Consider the following 19,229-nt stretch of genomic DNA (forward strand, 5'->3'; position numbering starts at 1 on the left):
GAAGAAGATGGTTACCGTTGATTTTCAACTTGGATATCCTGATTGGGAAGAAGAGTATTTTGGGTAGTTTTCAATTTATCCCTAAATTTAATCCAATAATAAATAAACACATACAGTCAACCCTCTAATAATTAAATATATATAGTGGATTAAAAATTTATTAATTATTAGAATTATTAATTTATTGAATATAAAATAAAACGTAATATTGCAATTGGTTCCCTGAAATTTATTAATTATTAGAATTATTAATTTATTAAATATTAATTATTAGAGGGTTTACTTTTTCACTACTACATAAGTCACTTTCAGTAACACCGGATAAGTGTTGTTGTATGTACAAAAACAATTGTCTTAGATCTATTGCAACGCTTTTAAATCGGCTACATTTGCGGCCACTTGCAATAGGTTATTGCAACAGTTTTTTCATACTATTGTAATAGAAATAAAATCGTTGCAATTAATAACAAAATCAACAGTTTCAAACATCTACTGTAACAATTTTGAAATGCATTTTAGGCAACATTTATTTTTATAAGCCAACGATTTGTATAGTATTTTATGCAACATTTCTTTTTATAAGGCAACGATTTGTATATTACTTTAGGCAACATTTATTTTTATAAGGCAACGATTTGGATAGTACTTTAAGCAACACATATATGTACTATGATGCAATGTTAGGCTAAAATTTTAAACAACGGTTTATATAGAAAACGCAACAATTTATATTTAAGGAACAAAATTAAAAGCGGAAATTAAAATTATTCGTTAAATTTAGAAACGGAAAACATTCACTAAAATAGGATAACAAAAAATATTCACCAAAATTAAAAAACGAAAAATATTCATAAAATTTAAAATTGGAAAATATTTCATTCATCTATTACATCACAAACAGCAAATATTCATAAAATTCTAAATTGGAAAATATTTCATTCATCAATATAAAATAAAACGTAATATTGCAATTGGTTCTCTGAAATTTTATTAATTATTAGAATTATTAATTTATTATTAAGTATTAATTATTAGAGGGTCTAGTATTATATAAAAAATTTATACATCTAAACTAATTACTTTAAATTAATCGTAATTAACCTTAATTAATAACCTTCTTACTCTGCACCCACCTCACACCGCAGCCCCCACTCCAAATATCCAAAACAACATAATAGTTTCCTCCATTTGCCACCACCCATTAACAAGAGATTATAATTTCTCAAAAAAAAAAAAGATTATAAGCTGCCTTATCTTGATTGCGACGACAAAATTCAAGATAAGAAATTGGGGTAACTAACTTTAGGAGTCAATAAACTTTAATAATATTTTAGTTTAGTTATGATATTTCAATTTGTTGTACTCTTGTGATTATTGAGTTTTAATTTTCTTATAACATTTCAGTACAAATGTTGCCTAATCTTGATTTGCAGCCGTAAAAAAACAAACTCATATCTCTCAAAATAGTCAAAATACATGCAATACCAACAAATGATAATTCCCTTTTATTTAAACAAATACATATACAACACTCGTTTTAGGACATCACACATAAAAACACTAAAACTCTCGTGCATGCATGCACACAAATCATACTTCAAGATATTACAAATATATATATTTGGTCTCTCTCACACAGTTTTATTTAATTTTGAAAGATATATACTAATTCATTTTTTTTCTCGTTATGGTAATGCAAGGCAAGAAGTCGAGCTCTTCCTGTCGATCAGTGCGACTCCAATATATATTAATAATATCGTTTTTGATTTTATTCAGAGACCTTGATGATCCCTTCATCCATATCCTTAGTGATTTGGACAAGAAAATCCAGGTAACTATGAGGAGCAGGAACAGTCTCATTGAGCTTCTCATATTCAACAGTGATTTTGGTAGAGCTGCCTTGTGGCTTAGGAGTCAACTCCCAAACAATATTATAGACCTTGTACATGTTCAATAAATCACCTCCCACACCAATCATAATCACTTGTTTTTTCTCATCATCCACTGTAAGCTTTTGTTTGAATACCTCTTTTCTTCCATCTGAAATAATTTAATTCCAACGTTAATAATAGTACTAAGGTTTGATTAGTTGAAGGTCGATTAGTACTCGATCGACTCGTCTGCAATACTAGGGTCAGTGACGGAATCAAAACATTAAGAAATAAGAGAAAACGTAGCAGCCAAAAATACGATGGACCAATTTGTCTTCTTCGATTACGGTTCTGGATATAATGTATAGAGTTCGGTTTATTTCACCATAAATAAAATAGAAAAAGTATATAATATCAAAAGGCCGAATGACTAAAAAAACTCAGATTTTTCATGAAAATTTCACAAAGTGCAAATCTTTCAATCTTATCCATTATGTCTAAAAACGCATAGTTTCAATTATATCCAACTTATATACATAGTTGGACATTATTGAAACGGAATCATGCATTTTAGGAGAAATTAGATAAAATTAAAAGATTTCGACATTTATAAAACTTTTATAAAAGGTTGGTGTTTTTTTTATTATTTGGCCATATCAAAGTAAGGATAACTGATTCGGAAGGAACGAAGGATCACTTTATCCCCTGAACTTGGCACAAAGTATCAAAAACGTCTAAATTAGCAAAATAGGATCACTTTTACCCTAAACTTGGCAAAACCGGCTCAAAAACACTCCTTATGCTGACGTGGCACTTAACTGGAGAGTGAGATTTCAAATTTTAAAATTAACTCTACTTAATTATACTTAATTCTAATTAACTCTAATTAATCTAATTAAATTAAACATCCTAATTAAACACTTAATCATAATTAACCTAAAACTCTAAACCCATAATTAACCTAATTTTATTTTTTTCAAGAGATGAGCAGCTGCCGGACTTTTTCTCCGGCAACTGCCCATAAGAGACGGCGAGCTTTGTCTCTGAAGCTTGTCGTCTGGTTTCTGCAGAGACGAACTCGTCTCAGTATTAGAGACGAACCCAGACGGGTTCATTTCTAATAGTGAGATCACAGTTGTCTCTGTAAGGAGACGAACCCAGTTGAGTTCGTCTCTATTACAGAGACCAGACGACGAGCTTCAGAGACGAAGCTCGTCGTCTTTGATGAGCAGCTGATGGAGAAGAAGTCTGGCAGCTGCTCATCTTTTAAAAAAAATTAATATTTGTTGTAAAAAGTGCAAATTAGTTCTCTTTATTTTTAATGAAAATTGATTAAATATATAAAGTTCTAAAATATAGAGTAAATAGTTTTTTTTATTATTATGTGTTAATTTAAAAAATCAAAAAATATTAAGCATTTTTTTAAGCTATTTATCATTAAAAACCACTTTTCAAAAAAACTAACATAAAAACCGGAGAGTGTACCCACTCTCTAGGATGAGAGTAGGAAGGGTGGTTTTTGTACTAAATTTGACAAGTTCAAGGTAAAAGTGATAATGTTTTGCTAATTTGAACGTTTTTAATACTTTCTGTCAAGTTCAGGAGGTAAAATGATCCTTCGCTCGATTCGGAAGGTATCTAAGTAGTACAATTTTTTAATTTGGTGATTAAATTTTAATTCACTTCTTTGGTTATCAAATTTTGATTTTATTTTAACGAAAGGTTTTTCCAGACAAAAGCACATATACGGCAGCCAGAATTTACTTCTTTTGTCTGAAAATTTATCATGTATACATATAATTTGATCCAAAAACTCTATGTGAAATTGAAATTTCGCATACATAAAAAATGTTACAAGAAAAAGAAGCAAAATCTAATTTTCACCATAAAAATAAGTAAAAGTATTACCTATAGTGTACTTCCATACCAAAATACAGCCAGAAGTCTCCCAATCACCTTCATGGACATGAACTGCATGAATATTGGAAGGGGTATGGTCAGGCACCTGGTGAGCTCGACCCTTCCATAGACTCAAGAATTGCTCAGCACTTGACTTGAGTTCCAACACAGTTTCCAGATTCTGAGCCATAATTTTTCTACTTAGATATTTGCAATGCTCTAACCTTGAAATATGCTAAATGTTGTCTGTCGGTGCAGATCTCAGAGGCAACATATTGTCTTTAAATAGTAGCCAGGCTCAGCTTGTGGAGTATAATTTAATGGATCCAATTCAGTACACGTTTCAAACATGTAGTCACCATAGAACATAGCATTAAATATTTATCTGTGAGTAGATATGATCTTTATACAGCTCTCTAGGGTTAATTGAAGTCGCTGTCCCTTAGGTTTCAGCATTATCTTACTTAAATTTTGGATATTTTTTGCCCATTTTATTCATACTGAAAAAGATTTATTATAGGAGATTTAGTGAGTTCAATGAGGCAAAAAAAAATATATTTTTGTTAAAAATAAATTTAAAACCTAAATTGAAATTTAAGTTTTTTTATTTAGGCAAAATAAACTTATCTCCTCACTGGGGTTTTGCCAAATATACCATGATCTTTGAACTTTGCCAATTTGATCCATCATTTATTCGGTGTTGCCAAATATACCCAAATTTTGGATATATTTGGTTATATTTGGAAAAATTTAAATGAGTTTTTGGTATATTTGGCAAATATCGAATAAATGGAACAAATTGGTAAAATTCAAAGATCATAGTATATTTCGCAAAACCACGATAGTTGTCGGTAGATAAGTTTATTTTGTCTTTTATTTAAGTCCTAAGACTCGGTTGAATAACACCAAAAATGAATAAAAGGACTAAATCGTTGACAAAAATAGAGGATTATATAGTTTGATTTTTAAATATGAAAAATGAAAGTGTAAATTATAACATGTGGTTTCATGTCATAATTGAAAGCAAATAATTACTTTAAACAAACTCAAGTTCATAATCCAGGCATAGTAAATTAATTGCCAATGAATTTTTTTTAGAAAAAAGTATCACTCCGTCTTCTGAATTTATGACATAGAGTCATTCAATTTAATTTTATTTTTTTGAACAACTAATTTCAAAATTCTTCATCTTAAGGTCAAATTCACCCCAATCATTGATTATACTTTTGGGGACATGAAATAAGATACGCTGAATTTATTTTATGACTAAAAGATATGAAAGAAATCTTAATTTTATTTTAGTCATGATATTTTGATTTATTCACTTTAATGATAAAATAAAATTTTCTCAATGAGGAATATTTATTATATTTCAGGCTAAATGCGGTCTAATCTTGATTTACAACGCTAAAATTCAAGCTAAAAAAAATATTAAAAGCAACTCAAATATCTCAAAATATTTAAAATATATTCAAAAACAACATACGATAATTTTCCAAACAAGGGGAATGTACAACATCAACAAGAACTTAATTCCCTTTTATTCAAACACATAAACATACATTACTCATTTTGGGACATCATACTTTCACATATTAATTACAAACATATTTGCTGTCTCTCACACAATTTTATTTAGGTATAGGATAATATCTTATAACATCCTTTTAATTTTATTTAGATGCCTTGTTGATCCCTTGATCCATATCTTTAGTGATTTTGATCACAAAATCCATGTAAATATCAGGAGCAGGAACACTCTCATTGAGCTTCTCATATTCAAGAGTGACTTTGGTGGAGCTGCCTTGTGGCTTAGGGGTCAGTTCCCAGATGCAATTATAGACCTTGTAGATGTTGAATACATCACCTTCCAGACCAATTAGAGTCACTTTTTTGTTCTCATCATCTACTATAAGCTTTTCTTTGAATTCCTCTTTTTTCCCACCTATAATAGTTTCATTACAGCATTAATAATTAGTACTAATAATATTTGATTAGTTAAAGGTTAATTAGTACTTCATACATGTATGATAATATGATTAGCGGCGAAATAAAAAAAAACCAAAAAAACACGACTAATAATGACAAGAGGGGCGGGATGAGACGCTTAAAAGGGAAAATAATACTTGAAAGAATAAGAGAATAATCAATAAATACAGTAAGAAAAAGACGGTTGAGCATTCGGCTTATTTTAGTCGCGTTCCTGAATGTGATGGATAGAGTTCGGCTTTCAACTCGATCATTTTACGATTATAGATAAAAGGTTAAATGTATAATTTTGACCCTAATGTTAGAGTTGATTTTTTTATTTGGACCTTAATAATTTTTTTAATTTTAAAGTGGTACCTAACGTTATTAAAAACTTATGACAAAGTGAATCATCCTTTAACAAAATTTAATTTTTTCGTTCTCTGCGAATATGCACGCGGTAAAGTTTTATTCAATTCGAACATGAATAATTTATTTGTATTTGAAATTAAAACGTTATAAAAAATATAATTTTGATCCTCTATCAATGACATGTATTGTTCACATTAAATAACATTACGTACCACTTTGAAATAAAAAAAAAGTTTTTAAAGTCTGAATTTAATACCGAGTAACATGAAAATTATACATTTAGCATAGACAGGCAGTAAAATTACAATATGAGTGTGAATAGTATAATCTAAACAAATGTTTATAGAATTAAACATAATTTTACTTAAAGAATCAAAATCTGATTAAGTAAAGATAAAAATATTATATAAGAGTGTTGCTCTATTACCTACAGTGTACTTCCAGACCAAGATGGAACCAGAAGTCTCCCAGTCACCTTCATGGACATGAACTCCATGAATGTTGGAAGGGGTATGGTTAGGTACATGGTGGGCTTGACCCTTCCATAAACTCAAGAATTGCTCAGCACTTGACTCTAGCTCCAACACAGTTTCAAGTTTCTGAACCATTTTATTCTTGAGAGCTCTAGTTTAGAAATATGATTAATTATGTTGGTGCAGATTTCAGTGGCAACGTTATGTTTTTATAGCAGAAATGCTCAACTTCTGTGTATACCTTCATGGATCGAATATTAGTACAAGTGTCAATTTTTTATTAAATTTTTTTATAATTCTTTATATATATATATATATATATATATGTGTGTGTGTGTGTGTTGTTAAATAGATTATTATGGGTCAAACCCATCCTGAGGTCCCTATACTCTTCACTTGAAATAAATTGAAATTTAGTTTAATTAAATAAAATTTATATAAGGGTAACGAGATTAAAATTACGGATTAAATTTTATTTCGGAAAAAAATCAAGTCTGGATTAATATTTTTATTAATTAATTTAATTTAAAATTTGGGTTTGATTTTATTTTGTATGATAAGTACAAGGGTTTTATTGTATTATAGACTAAATACAATAGGTTTAATGTATTTTTATTTTATTTTTAAGATTAATATTGCACTCTCCGAATTACATCCATAAAAGAGTGTAATAACAACGAAAACGAAAGTAAAAGGACTCGATAAGGAGAAAATAAAGTAAAGAGACTCAATGAAAAAAAAGTGAAGAGTCAAGGAACCTCAGGATGGGTTTAGCCATTATTATGCCTATTATTATATAAGGGAGTATCTTATTTTTCTTATTTAGTCTACGGTCTACCATATATATAACACTCTTTTACTTTGTATTAGGATTAAGGCTTTTTAATCTAATATTAACCTCCATTCTTTTTTTTTTCTATTTTCTCTTAAATCAATAGTGTTTGATTCTTCTATTAATGATTTCATGTGTGTGTTTTATATTACTACTTTCGCATTACGTGCTATGCACGTGGCTCGTAACGTAATTTGTCAATGGATATTATAGTAAATTTATTATAATTATATCAATTTTTTATTTATAATTAATATTAAATTAGTTAAGAATTTTATAAAAGTAAATATAATATATTCGGTTATTAGATTTTTTTCATACTGAATTTATTTTTCTTTTGGCTTTAAAATAACCATAATTAAATAATTAACTTAATTTTATTAATAATATCTTTAAAAATAATAAGATAGAAATTTAAATAATAATATAGTGACCAAATACAAAATTTTAATTTTATAGTTCAATCAAACTAAAAGATAGGTATTCCTACTAATTTGAAGACAATTTAGTTATTTTTTACATACTAAAAACTAGGCAAGAGGTACAAAAAAAACCCTCGTAATTTTCATAGAAATACAAATCAGCCCTTTTACTTTTTTGAGGTATAATTAAGCCATCTTTATTTTCAAATAGAACAAATAACCCCTTTCATCCAGCATCATTAGAAATACTCGTTAATGGCTGACATATCTCTCATAATCATATAGAAAAAAAGATCAAAAATAATTTTAATGTTTAAAATATTTACCAAAAATTTGAGAGGGTAAGTGTCTCAAAAATAAACTTAAAGGGTTTATTTGTTCAATTTTAAGACAATAAAGGTTTAATTGTTCAATTTTAAAAACACGAGGGTTTAATTATGCCCAAAAAAATAAAAGGGCTGATCTGTAGTTTTGAGAAAAAGTCGAGGATTTTTTTGTACCTTCTGCCTAAAAATTAAATTGAAGATAATTTAACTACCTATTCTAATTAGGACTTTAATTACAATAGTGATTAATTAAATAACTATTAGTTAATGACTATAAAACCTTTATTTAGTAGTAAACTGAAAAAGATTATTCAGTAAATTTGTCTGCCCCCCTCCCCCTCCGTGCTTTTATAAATAGTACAGATAGATTAAATATATTATAGATTAGAAAGGGCTAAAAGAGCATTCTCGTGAATTCTCAATTTAAATAAAATACTTATTGAATTTCTAAAAGCTATTATATGTAAATAATTTCTATTAGTTTTCAATTTATATAAACTATTTATTTTTTATTTATGTTTTATGTTTTATTAAAAAATATTGTCGTTTATAGATCATTTTTTATTATAAATAATATCATTTTTAAAAGAATTAATCTCAATAAAGTACTAAGCGTTTGCTGCTTTTGTCAGTTATAGCGAAACCTTTAAAAATCGGCAGAATAAATCCATTTTAGCATATTCGAAGCAGAATTTAATTTAACCAATAAAAAATATATTTACAAATATGATGCATCTCAAAACAAATCTTTTAAAAACCGCTCTGCAGTCTTGCAGCTTGTAGTGGATTTTGGTGAATTTAATATTATTATATTAGGATGTGTTATGAACGGGCTAATCCTGTCGATTTTTAAAAGTTTGACTATAACTAATAAAAACGGACAACGTTTGGTAATTTATTGGAATTAACACTAGAAAAATAGTTACATATTAAACCCCATGCACCCTTTGTAAGCTATAGCCGCCTCCGGTGAGAATGACAAACTCAATCAGCAACGTATTAAATAGTTAGACAATATATAAGGGTGGCGCTATTTTCAGACAAAAAAAATACTAAAGTCAAAGCAAATTTTTATATTTTGACCAAATTCTCTTTTTCTTTTTTCTTTTTTTTTGGTACAGGGTGCATGAGGTTTCCTGAACGGGTCTCAATTATGAGACGGCACCTTTAAACCTTCCACATTCAGACTAATCCTCACTCGAGCCATGTAGGTCCCTTGCGGGAGGCAAACTCTGGCCCCAAGTTTTAAACGGCTGCATACATGAGTACGGTTCGAACCCGCGACCTCACTTAAGTTAGAAGAGTGCCTTACCAACTCATCTACGCTTTGGGGTTTAATTTGCTCTTTTTAATAATAGACGAAATAAAAATTGGCATCTTGACAGCTAATCATATCTTCTCAGGATGTTACCAACGAGCTGTACCTCAAATGGTATAAGCGTTGGACAGCAAATTGTCAAGGTCGTGGGTTCAATTCCTCCCACAAACGCTCCCCCTCCCCAATTATCAAAAAAAAATATCTTCTCAGGATGCCTTCTCTTTCTAATAATGGACTTATTTATCAATTCATGATATGATTTGATTTCTTAAAAAACTTGCATAATTCAAGTTTTTTTCTTCTTCAGAAAATGACTTTTAAATGTAAGACTTAATTTAACAAAGAAAGTGGGTGGTGGAGTTGGATTTGGAAGCGATGGTAGTGACATTTCAGTAAGTGATAAATTATAAATTATAAATTTAATAAACTATAAAAAATAAATATTTATATTTTGTTTTACATTTTTTATATGAGAAAATTATACCATTTACTAAATACAATTACAAAAATAGGTGTTAATATTTTTCATTTACAAAATACCAAATTCTCTTTTTCTGATTTAACTCTATCTCTTTCTTTTTATTTTATTTTTCCTTCCAAATATATTCCAATTAACTTCAATAGAAAGCAAAAACCTAAAAAATTATTTTTGCTCAAAAAAAGATATTCATAAATTTAAACAGCTTATCCGGAGTCTTCAAGAAATTTAACCACCCTACATAGTAAATAGTGCCACTTCTGTGCAAGTTGATAAATTTCAAATTTAATTCTTACATATTAAACTTGTGTTATTGTTAGAGAAAGAGATTTGTGATATTTTTTTCTTTTTTTGAAATTTTGAGACTAAATTGTGATAGTTAAAATGTGTTGTTTTAGGTTTTTATATTCTATTTAAGTTAGTTGAGATATTTTTGGAAGAAAAAATATAACACTCCCTCCGTCTCATAAAGATAGACCATCTTCTATTTTTTGTCGTCCTAAATTATAGACCACCTTCTATTTTTGGTTAATAATTTTAAAACTAAACGTCTTATTTACCTCTAACAAATATACATTAATTGTTATCTTTAACTAAAATAATTTCTCCATGTTCCAATATAGAATAAATGTCAATTTTTAATATTAATATAAAATGCACCAATACAAAAATTAGTCATCAATATATTATTTATTTATTAAAAAATTGTTAAAGGCTAAAAATGAAAAAGTATATAAATAAACTAATTTTAACTAATCTAACTATTTTTTTTCTTAATTCCCGTATTTGTCAAACGGCCTATCTTTGAGGGACGGAGGGAGTAAGAGAAAGAGGTAGAGTTAAAATAGAAAAGAATAATTTGGTCAAAGTACAAAAATTCACTTTGTCCTTAGTATTTTTTGCTCTGAAAATAGCGACACTCGTATATAATCTCCAATTTCTTAAAAATAGATAAAATTCGGTTTTTACGACCACAAAAATTAGAGTTAAATTAGTTACTTCCAGTTAATTTTTCATTCTATCCTTAATTTAGATCTATAGAAATTCATTAAAAAAAATTATACTTTGAAGTAACCAATTATTTTTTAAAATTTATAAAATACCTTTAAAAAATAATTTTACAATTTATTATTTTTATTAGGTAGAGTAATTATTAATGATAATTAAGAACATATAGTAAAAATAGTTGCAATTAATGAATGATAAATTTAAAATTTTAACTTAGTAATTCAAATTAAAATAAATTTACTTATATTTTAAAGGCCAAATGTCGTAAAAAGGCCAAACCTTTCATAAAAGTTTCACAAAAGTCCTAACCTTTCAATTTATCGATTTTGGCCAAAAACAGATTATTTGGTAATTGTGGCCAACTCTCAATTTGATTTCAATTTGCTTATGTGACGCTCATATGGCATGCACATATATTGAAAGGTCAGGAATTTTGTGAAACCAAATAATCCATTTTTGACCAAAATTGACAAAATTGAAAGTTCAGGACTTTTGTGAAACCAAATAATCAGTTTTCGGCCAAAATCGACAAAATTACAAGGTCAGGACTTTTGTGAAACTTTTGCAAAAGATTTGGCCTTTTTACGACATTTGGCCTATTTTAAAACCTTCGAAATAGAAACTTTATCTATGTTTTTAGGACAAAGATAGTATGGTGCCAAAAAGTCAAATTTTTTTGACTTTTTAAAAATTTATCCAAAATTTTTAAAAGTTGTAAATTTATAGGATTTGACAAATTCGATTGAAATTCATTTATTTCTTCCAAACTGACTTTTTTATGAAAAATTGATTTTATTATACCTACGTGGCAATTGAATGTGTAATTTTCTTTTAAAATTGGATGTAATTGAGTTGTCGATTGGTCGTATATCACATGAATCAGATAAATCTATTTTGAAAATGTACATTTTTAATTTACATGTTAAAACGATTTTAAAAAATTGAATAGATTTTCAATGTATATGCGAAATTAGTTTATATTTATAATTTTTAAAAACAATTAGGTAAATCTTTAAAAAAAATAAGAAAATACGACTTTTTAGTACCACTAGGACAATTTTAAAAATAAAAAAATATTCTTTCTTGAAAAAAGAAAATTATATTTGCAGCTGGTGATGACTTATTATTGTGTTGCAGACAAAATTATAGACAGCCTTGATTTTGCTTGAACACAATGAAAGCGATTTTATTATTAATTTGAAGATTTTATATTCAATAATAACCTTTTAAAAATATAAATTATTTAAAAAGGTGATTTTGGATTATTTTAGAGCTTTTCCAGTGAGGAGAAGAAAGAAAAGATCTAGGTTAATAATGTAGATAGCATGGATTTAGATAGTGAATGCTGCAATTATTGAATATACATGATAATATATCATTGATTTTAGTATAAAATAATAAATCTAATGTCAAAGCAATGGTTCATTACTTAAACCTAACCACAATTAAAAATTAAAAGACTAAAAAAAGAAAAATATATCAGATACGGGAAATCTTGTGCACTGGATATCTACACATCAAATCTTCCATCTCATGTTACATTTAAGTAGTACAATTTTTTAATTTAGTGATTAAATTTTAATTCACTTCTTTGGTTATCAAAATTTGATTTTATTTTAACGAAAGGTTTTTCCAGCAAAAAGCACATATACGGCAGCCAGAATTTACTTCTTTTGTCTGAAAATTTATCATGTATACATATAATTTGATCCAAAAACTCTTATGTGAAATTGAAATTTCGCATACATAAAAAATGTTATAAGAAAAAGAAGCAAAATCTAATTGTCACCATAAAAATAAGTAAAAGTATTACCTATAGTGTACTTCCACACCAAAACGCAGCCAGATAATACCAGTATGCACAGTAACTTAGCTCAGAAGTTACTGTCATCCAAGTCAGCAAGTTCTTCAAGTAAGCAAGTCACAAGTAGCTCGTGTACATTTCCAGCTCATCATATCACAAGAGGAGCATGTGGATTGATGACAGCTGTAGCCAGCTAAGATTGCTTCTGTTAAGTGAAGGTGTTAACAGTGTTAGTTATGAGGAGGTAGTTATTTTAACAGAATTGTAGATTCTGTTATAGTTAGCTGGCTTTCTGTGAAATGCTTGTAGTATAAAAGCATAAGCAGTTAGTCTTTGTAATTCATCTTTTGAAATATCAATAAAGATCAATTTTTCTCTTCTTATCATGGTATCAAAGCATTGAAAAGCTCTCATTCTTCTTCTTCCGCAAAATCTGATCTGCTTCTTCTTCTTCTTTCTTAAAGCTTGAGATAAGCAACAATGGCGAATCGCAGCAACTTTGATGTAAGACCAGAGGAGATGACCTCTAGTCCTTATTTTCTTCATCCAGGAGAAAATCCTTCGTTGATGCTAGTAACTGTTCCATTGACTGAAGGTAACTTTCATTCTTGGTTTAGGTCAATGAAAATGGCTTTATTATCAAAGAATAAGTATAAATTTGTGGATGGATCAATTCAAGTTCCTCTAAGAACTGATCCAATGTATGAGGTATGGGAAAGGTGTAATACGATGGTTGTTTCATGGCTTAATAGATCTGTATCTCTTACCATTGCCAAAAGTATTTCATGCATTGATAATGCTCTTGACATATGGAATGATCTGAAGGAAAGATTTTCACAAGGTGATGCCACAAGGATTGGTGATTTGTATGAGGAGATATATGCTCTGAAACAGAATAATATTTCTGTAACAGAATATTTCACAGTTTTGAAGTCTCTGTGGGATGAATTAGTCAATTTAAGGCCTGTGCCTAACTGTACTTGCTTGAATCAATGCATGTGTGGAGTCTCAAGAACAGTTAAGAAGTATTATGATGATGATCATGTGATTAAGTTCCTTAAAGGACTTAATGAGAATTTTGCACAAGTAAAATCTCAGATAACTATGATGGAGCCTTTACCTCCTATTAACAAGGTTTTCTCAAAAGTGCTGCAATTTGAAAGGCAGCTGGGACAACCAGGTATCACAGATTCTAATGTTTTCCTTGCAAAAGGAAATAATAATAACTACTCTGGAGAAGGTAGTTATGATGATGCACAATCAATGTTGAATGATTCAAATGCCTTAATGGTGAGAGGTAGAGGAATTTTGGGCAATGCACCAAATTTTAACAAGAAGTTTGGCTATCCAGGACAAAAGAAACAGCTTTGTTCTTATTGTGGTATGACTAACCACACTATTGATATCTGCTATAAGAAGCATGGATATCCTCCTGGTTATCAGTTCAGAAGCAAGCAAAGTAACTTTGTGAGCCAAGAAGAGAATGTTGATCCTCAGTATTGGAACAATTCTGGAAAGAATAGTTTCACATCTCATGATAATTTTTCAGCAGGCAATAACAAAATAGATCCTAACAAGGTCTCATTTCCTTTCACAACTGAACAATATGCCAAGTTGATGGCATTAATTCAGAATAAAGAAGAAGCAGGAGCAACATCAGCTCATGTTAACACTTTGTCTGCAACATTTAAACCAGATTTCAACACAGGTAAGCTTACTCATACCTGTTTTAATGCTGCTAAATTCTTCACAAATGAATGGATCATTGATACTGGTGCTACTGACCATATCATTTGCTCTCTTGAGTATTTCACTACCTATAAGACTGTATCTGGTGTTAAGGTGAATCTACCAAATGGAGAACAAGTTGATGTTACTCACATTGGTGATGTTAAGTTGACAGATTCACTTACTCTAAATGATGTGCTGTATATTCCTCTTTTTAACTTCAATTTAATCTCAGTAAGTAAGCTTACTGATAAACCAAACATTTTCTTCTTATTTCACTCTTCTCTCTGTTATGTTCAGGAATTGAGCAAATGGAGGATGATTGGGCTAGCTAGAAAGAAAAATGGATTGTATCATTTAGAGATAAACAAAACTGTTTTCTGTAATGCATTTTCTGCAAACAAAACTGCTACATCAAAACTCTGGCATCTTAGATTAGGACACTTGTCTAATCCTAGATTAAAGCTCTTACAGCAAATAGATCCTTCTATTTCATGTCATTTTTCAGATGTATGTGATACTTGTCATTATTCAAAGCAAAAAAGATTGCCTTTTCCTGTCAGTGAATCTCATACATCAGCTTTATTTGAACTTGTTCATATTGATATATGGGGTCCTTGCCAAAATACCTCCCTTAAAGGTTTTAGGTATTTTTTAACTATTGTGGAAGATTTCAGTAGACACACATGGATATTTATGATGAAACTGAAATCAGAAGCAAGAAATCATGTTCAAAATTTCTGCAATTTTGTAAAAACACAATTTCACAAAACCATTAAAACCATTAGATCTGATAATGGTTCTGAGTTTGATATGCCTCATTTCTATCATCTCCATGGGATTTTACATCAAAAATCATGTGTCTATACCCCTCAACAAAATAGTGTTGTTGAGAGAAAACATCAACACATTCTAAATGTAGCCAGAGCTTTATTCTTTCAGTCATCTGTACCTTTATTTCTGTGGCCAGAATGCATTCTACATGCAGTCTATCTTATCAACAGAACTCCATCTCCTCTCATCTCAAACAACACTCCATTCTTCATCCTTCATAACAAACATTCCTCCTACTCTCATCTAAAAGTCTTTGGTTGTCTTTCTTTTGCTACAAATGTTTTTTCACATAAATCTAAATTTGATACAAGGGCAACCAAAGCTGTGTTCATAGGTTTTCAAACTGGAGTCAAGGGTTATAAGTTGTTTGATTTAAAAACTCAGCAAATTTTTATGTCCAGAGATGTTCAGTTTTATGAAGCTGTATTTCCATTTGCTATATCTCTAACTGATACAACTCATTTATCTTCTGAGCAGCCTGAACATTCTCATCTTGCTTTTTTTGATAACTTTGGCCCTTCTAGACCACCAGTTCCTGATACAACACCCTTACCTTCAAATTCCTCCATGAATAGTCCTTGGATAGCACCACTATCTCCCTCTTCCCCTTCTCCTGATCATATTTTTCAGGAGACAGACTTTCCTGAATTAAGAAGGTCTACTAGAACCAAAACCTTACCCAGTCATCTCAAGGACTATACTATAAACTTACCAAAACAGCACAGCACACTCATAGCCAATGCATACAGCACCTCACCACATCCATTACAGTCTGTTCTTTCTTATGATCATTTATCAAAAACACACCATTCTTTTACTGCTGCTCTTGATGTTGTTAGAGAACCAGTCTCTTATAATGATGCTATTAAGTCTGAATGCTGGAAGGAAGCCATGCAATCTGAAATTAATGCTCTCAACATCAACAAGACTTGGACTGTTACATCTTTGCCTCAGGGTAAACATGCTATTGGCTGCAAATGGGTTTATAAAACCAAGTTTAAAGCAGATGGTTCAGTTGAAAGGTGTAAGGCTAGACTGGTAGCCAAAGGCTTTACACAGCAAGAAGGAATTGACTATTTAGAGACTTTTTCTCCTGTGGCCAAAATGACCACCATCAGATCTCTTCTTGCATTAGCATCCATTCATAAGTGGCATTTGTTTCAGCTGGATATAAACAATGCCTTCCTTCATGGTGATTTACAAGAAGAGGTTTACATGAAATTGCCTCCTGGATTTGAATCTACAGCTCCAAATCAGGTTTGCAGACTTCAAAAATCTCTTTATGGCCTTAAGCAAGCTAGTCGCCAATGGAATGCCAAACTCACTCATGCCTTGATTGATCAAGGGTTTGTTCCTGCTGCTGCAGACCCTTCTCTCTTCATTAAGCACACTGGTTCAATTTTTCTGGCATTACTCATCTATGTAGATGATGTAATCATTGCTAGCAATGATTTGCCTGCAGTTACTGCCATCAAATCTTATCTCCATGAACAGTTTTCCATCAAAGATTTAGGAAAACTTAAGTATTTCTTGGGATTTGAAGTGGCTAGATCCAGTACTGGTATTAGTTTATGTCAGAGGAAATACTGCTTGGATTTGCTTGCTGATCATGGTCTCTTGGATGCTAAGCCATCTCCAACTCCCATGATCAAGTCTACAAGACTTACTGCTTCTGATAGTGAGTTATTGCCAGACAATTCTCTATACAGAAGACTTGTAGGAAAAATTCTTTATCTGTGCAATACCAGGCCTGATTTGTCCTTCTCTGTTCAACAGTTGTCTCAATTTTTAGACAAGCCAACTCAAGCTCATTTAACTGCTGCATATAGAGTCCTTAAGTATCTCAAGGGATCCCCTGGCCAAGGTTTGTTTTTCCCTTCTACTGGCACTATTCAATTAAAGGGCTTCACTGATTCAGACTGGGCAGCATGTCAGGACAGCAGAAAATCCATTTCTGGTATGTGTGTTTTCCTTGGAGATTCTTTAATCTCTTGGAGATCTAAGAAACAAAACACCATTTCTCGTTCTAGCTCTGAAGCAGAGTACAGAGCATTGGCTTCTCTAACTTGTGAAGTACAGTGGTTGTTGTATCTTTTACAAGATTTCAGGCTTCCTCATCCTCAACCTGCATTACTTTACAGTGATAGCCAATCTGCTATTCAACTTGCTCATAATCCAGTCTTCCATGAGCGCACAAAGCACATTGAGATTGACTGCCATCTTATCAGGGAAAAAATCACAGCTAATGTTGTTCATCTTCTTCCAGTCTCATCAGCTTGTCAGTTGGCAGATTGTTTTACTAAGCCACTTGCTCCAGTTCAATTTCAAGAAGCTATTTCTAAGCTTGGCATGATTAACATCTATGCTGCAAGCTTAAGGGAGGGTAATACCAGTATGCACAGTAACTTAGCTCAGAAGTTACTGTCATCCAAGTCAGCAAGTTCTTCAAGTAAGCAAGTCACAAGTAGCTCGTGTACATTTCCAGCTCATCATATCACAAGAGGAGCATGTGGATTGATGACAGCTGTAGCCAGCTAAGATTGCTTCTGTTAAGTGAAGGTGTTAACAGTGTTAGTTATGAGGAGGTAGTTATTTTAACAGAATTGTAGATTCTGTTATAGTTAGCTGGCTTTCTGTGAAATGCTTGTAGTATAAAAGCATAAGCAGTTAGTCTTTGTAATTCATCTTTTGAAATATCAATAAAGATCAATTTTTCTCTTCTTATCACCAGAAGTCTCCCAATCACCTTCATGGACATGAACTGCATGAATATTAGAAGGGGTATGGTCAGGCACCTGGTGAGCTCGACCCTTCCATAGACTCAAGAATTGCTCAGCACTTGACTTCAGTTCCAACCCAGTTTCCAGTTTCTGAGCCATAATGTTTCTACTTATATATTTGCAATGCTCTAACCTTGAAATATGCTAAATATATGTTGTCTGTCGGTGCAGATCTCAGAGGTAACATATTGTCTTTAAATAGTAGCCAGGCTCAGCTTGTGGAGTATAATTTAATGGATCCAATTCAATACACGTTTCAAACATGTACCCACCATTAAACATGGCATTAATTAGCTATCTGTAAGTAGATATGATCTTTATACAGCTCTCTACGGTTAATTGAACTCGCTGTCCCTTAGGTTTCAGCATTATTTTTACTTAACTTTTGGATATTTTTTTGCCCATACTATTCATGATTTTGAGTATATTATTTTAAAGATCCTCACATATATTATAGTTCGTACTTTTGTCTATTCTGTTTATAAATTAAATGATATAGTCTTTTATCTTTGCTTCTTTCAACAGTTTAGTTATTCCGTCTATTTTTACTGTTTATCATTTGAGTCAAAGGACTAAAGAAAAAAAAAATCAATGTAATCCTTAAATTAGATTTTTAAGTTGTCGAAATAGAAATTACATTATTATGATATTTAATGAGTTAACAGGTTCGATTTAATGTTTAATATTTATTAATGTCTTAATTTATTATTTAAAATAAGTTTTCTTGTTTTATTTTTATTTTTTAGTTAAATGAAAAAAAATCAAAAGAATAAAATAAAGTTTATTTAAGCCATTGAATTTCATAATTTCATAACTTTTATTTATATTTCTATGAAAAACAAGTTTAAGAATCAAATTGCAATTTAAGTCTTTTTATTTAAACCCTTTGACTCAGTAAAAATAAACGGAATGTCTAAATCATTAACAGAAACAAAAATAAAGGATCATGTACATTAATTTTCAAACAGGAAGGGCGAAATTATGAATTAGGACATATATGTGAGGGTTTCAGAATAATTTTATTGTTTTTTGGCTCAACTTATTCTAAAGTCCATGTGCTTTCCGTTTTTAGTTTGTCACTAACTGTTTCTGGTTTTTTTTTTACTTGGTGCCTGT

At 30.3% G+C, this 19,229-nt stretch overlaps 2 protein-coding genes across 3 annotated transcripts; both read right to left on the bottom strand.

The window, feature by feature from the left end:
• Nucleotides 1-1,473: 1,473 nt before the first annotated feature.
• LOC130014477 (MLP-like protein 328) lies at nt 1,474-4,049 on the bottom strand. The gene is made up of 2 exons (XM_050375665.2): nt 3,780-4,049; nt 1,474-2,040 (listed from the first exon to the last, which is right to left on the bottom strand). The coding sequence occupies exons 1-2, from the start codon at nt 3,958-3,960 to the stop codon at nt 1,769-1,771; spliced, it is 453 nt and encodes a 150-aa protein (XP_050231622.1). The 5' UTR covers nt 3,961-4,049; the 3' UTR covers nt 1,474-1,768.
• A 1,168-nt stretch (nt 4,050-5,217) lies between these two features.
• Nucleotides 5,218-18,293, bottom strand: LOC126680531 (MLP-like protein 328). 2 transcript variants are annotated; one of them, XM_050375666.1, is made up of 3 exons: nt 18,061-18,293; nt 12,781-12,809; nt 5,218-5,715 (listed from the first exon to the last, which is right to left on the bottom strand). In XM_050375666.1, exons 1-3 carry the CDS (start codon nt 18,210-18,212, stop codon nt 5,444-5,446), a joined length of 453 nt encoding a protein of 150 aa, XP_050231623.1. In that variant the 5' UTR covers nt 18,213-18,293; the 3' UTR covers nt 5,218-5,443. The 2 variants fall into 2 exon arrangements, with proteins under 2 accessions (XP_050231623.1, XP_050231626.2); XM_050375669.2 differs by lacking the exons at nt 12,781-12,809; nt 18,061-18,293 and adding an exon at nt 6,538-6,761.
• Between the last annotated feature and the right edge of the window lie 936 nt (nt 18,294-19,229).

This window comes from Mercurialis annua, linkage group LG5 (genome assembly GCF_937616625.2).
Source record: "Mercurialis annua linkage group LG5, ddMerAnnu1.2, whole genome shotgun sequence".
Lineage (NCBI taxonomy): Eukaryota > Viridiplantae > Streptophyta > Magnoliopsida > Malpighiales > Euphorbiaceae > Mercurialis > Mercurialis annua.

Excerpts from the sequence above, each read along its gene's own strand:
- LOC126680531 (XM_050375666.1), bottom strand. The coding sequence starts at position 18,212 with ATGGCTCAGAAACTGGAAACTGGGTTGGAACTGAAGTCAAGTGCTGAG. Across the intron at positions 12,810-18,060 it reads GGTGATTGGGAGACTTCTGG|CTGCGTTTTGGTGTGGAAGT; the intron begins TGATAAGAAGAG and ends GGTATTATCTGG. Across the intron at positions 5,716-12,780 it reads GGTGTGGAAGTACACTATAG|GTGGGAAAAAAGAGGAATTC; the intron begins GTAATACTTTTA and ends AAACTATTATAG.
- LOC130014477 (XM_050375665.2), bottom strand. The coding sequence starts at position 3,960 with ATGGCTCAGAATCTGGAAACTGTGTTGGAACTCAAGTCAAGTGCTGAG. Across the intron at positions 2,041-3,779 it reads GGTATGGAAGTACACTATAG|ATGGAAGAAAAGAGGTATTC; the intron begins GTAATACTTTTA and ends AAATTATTTCAG.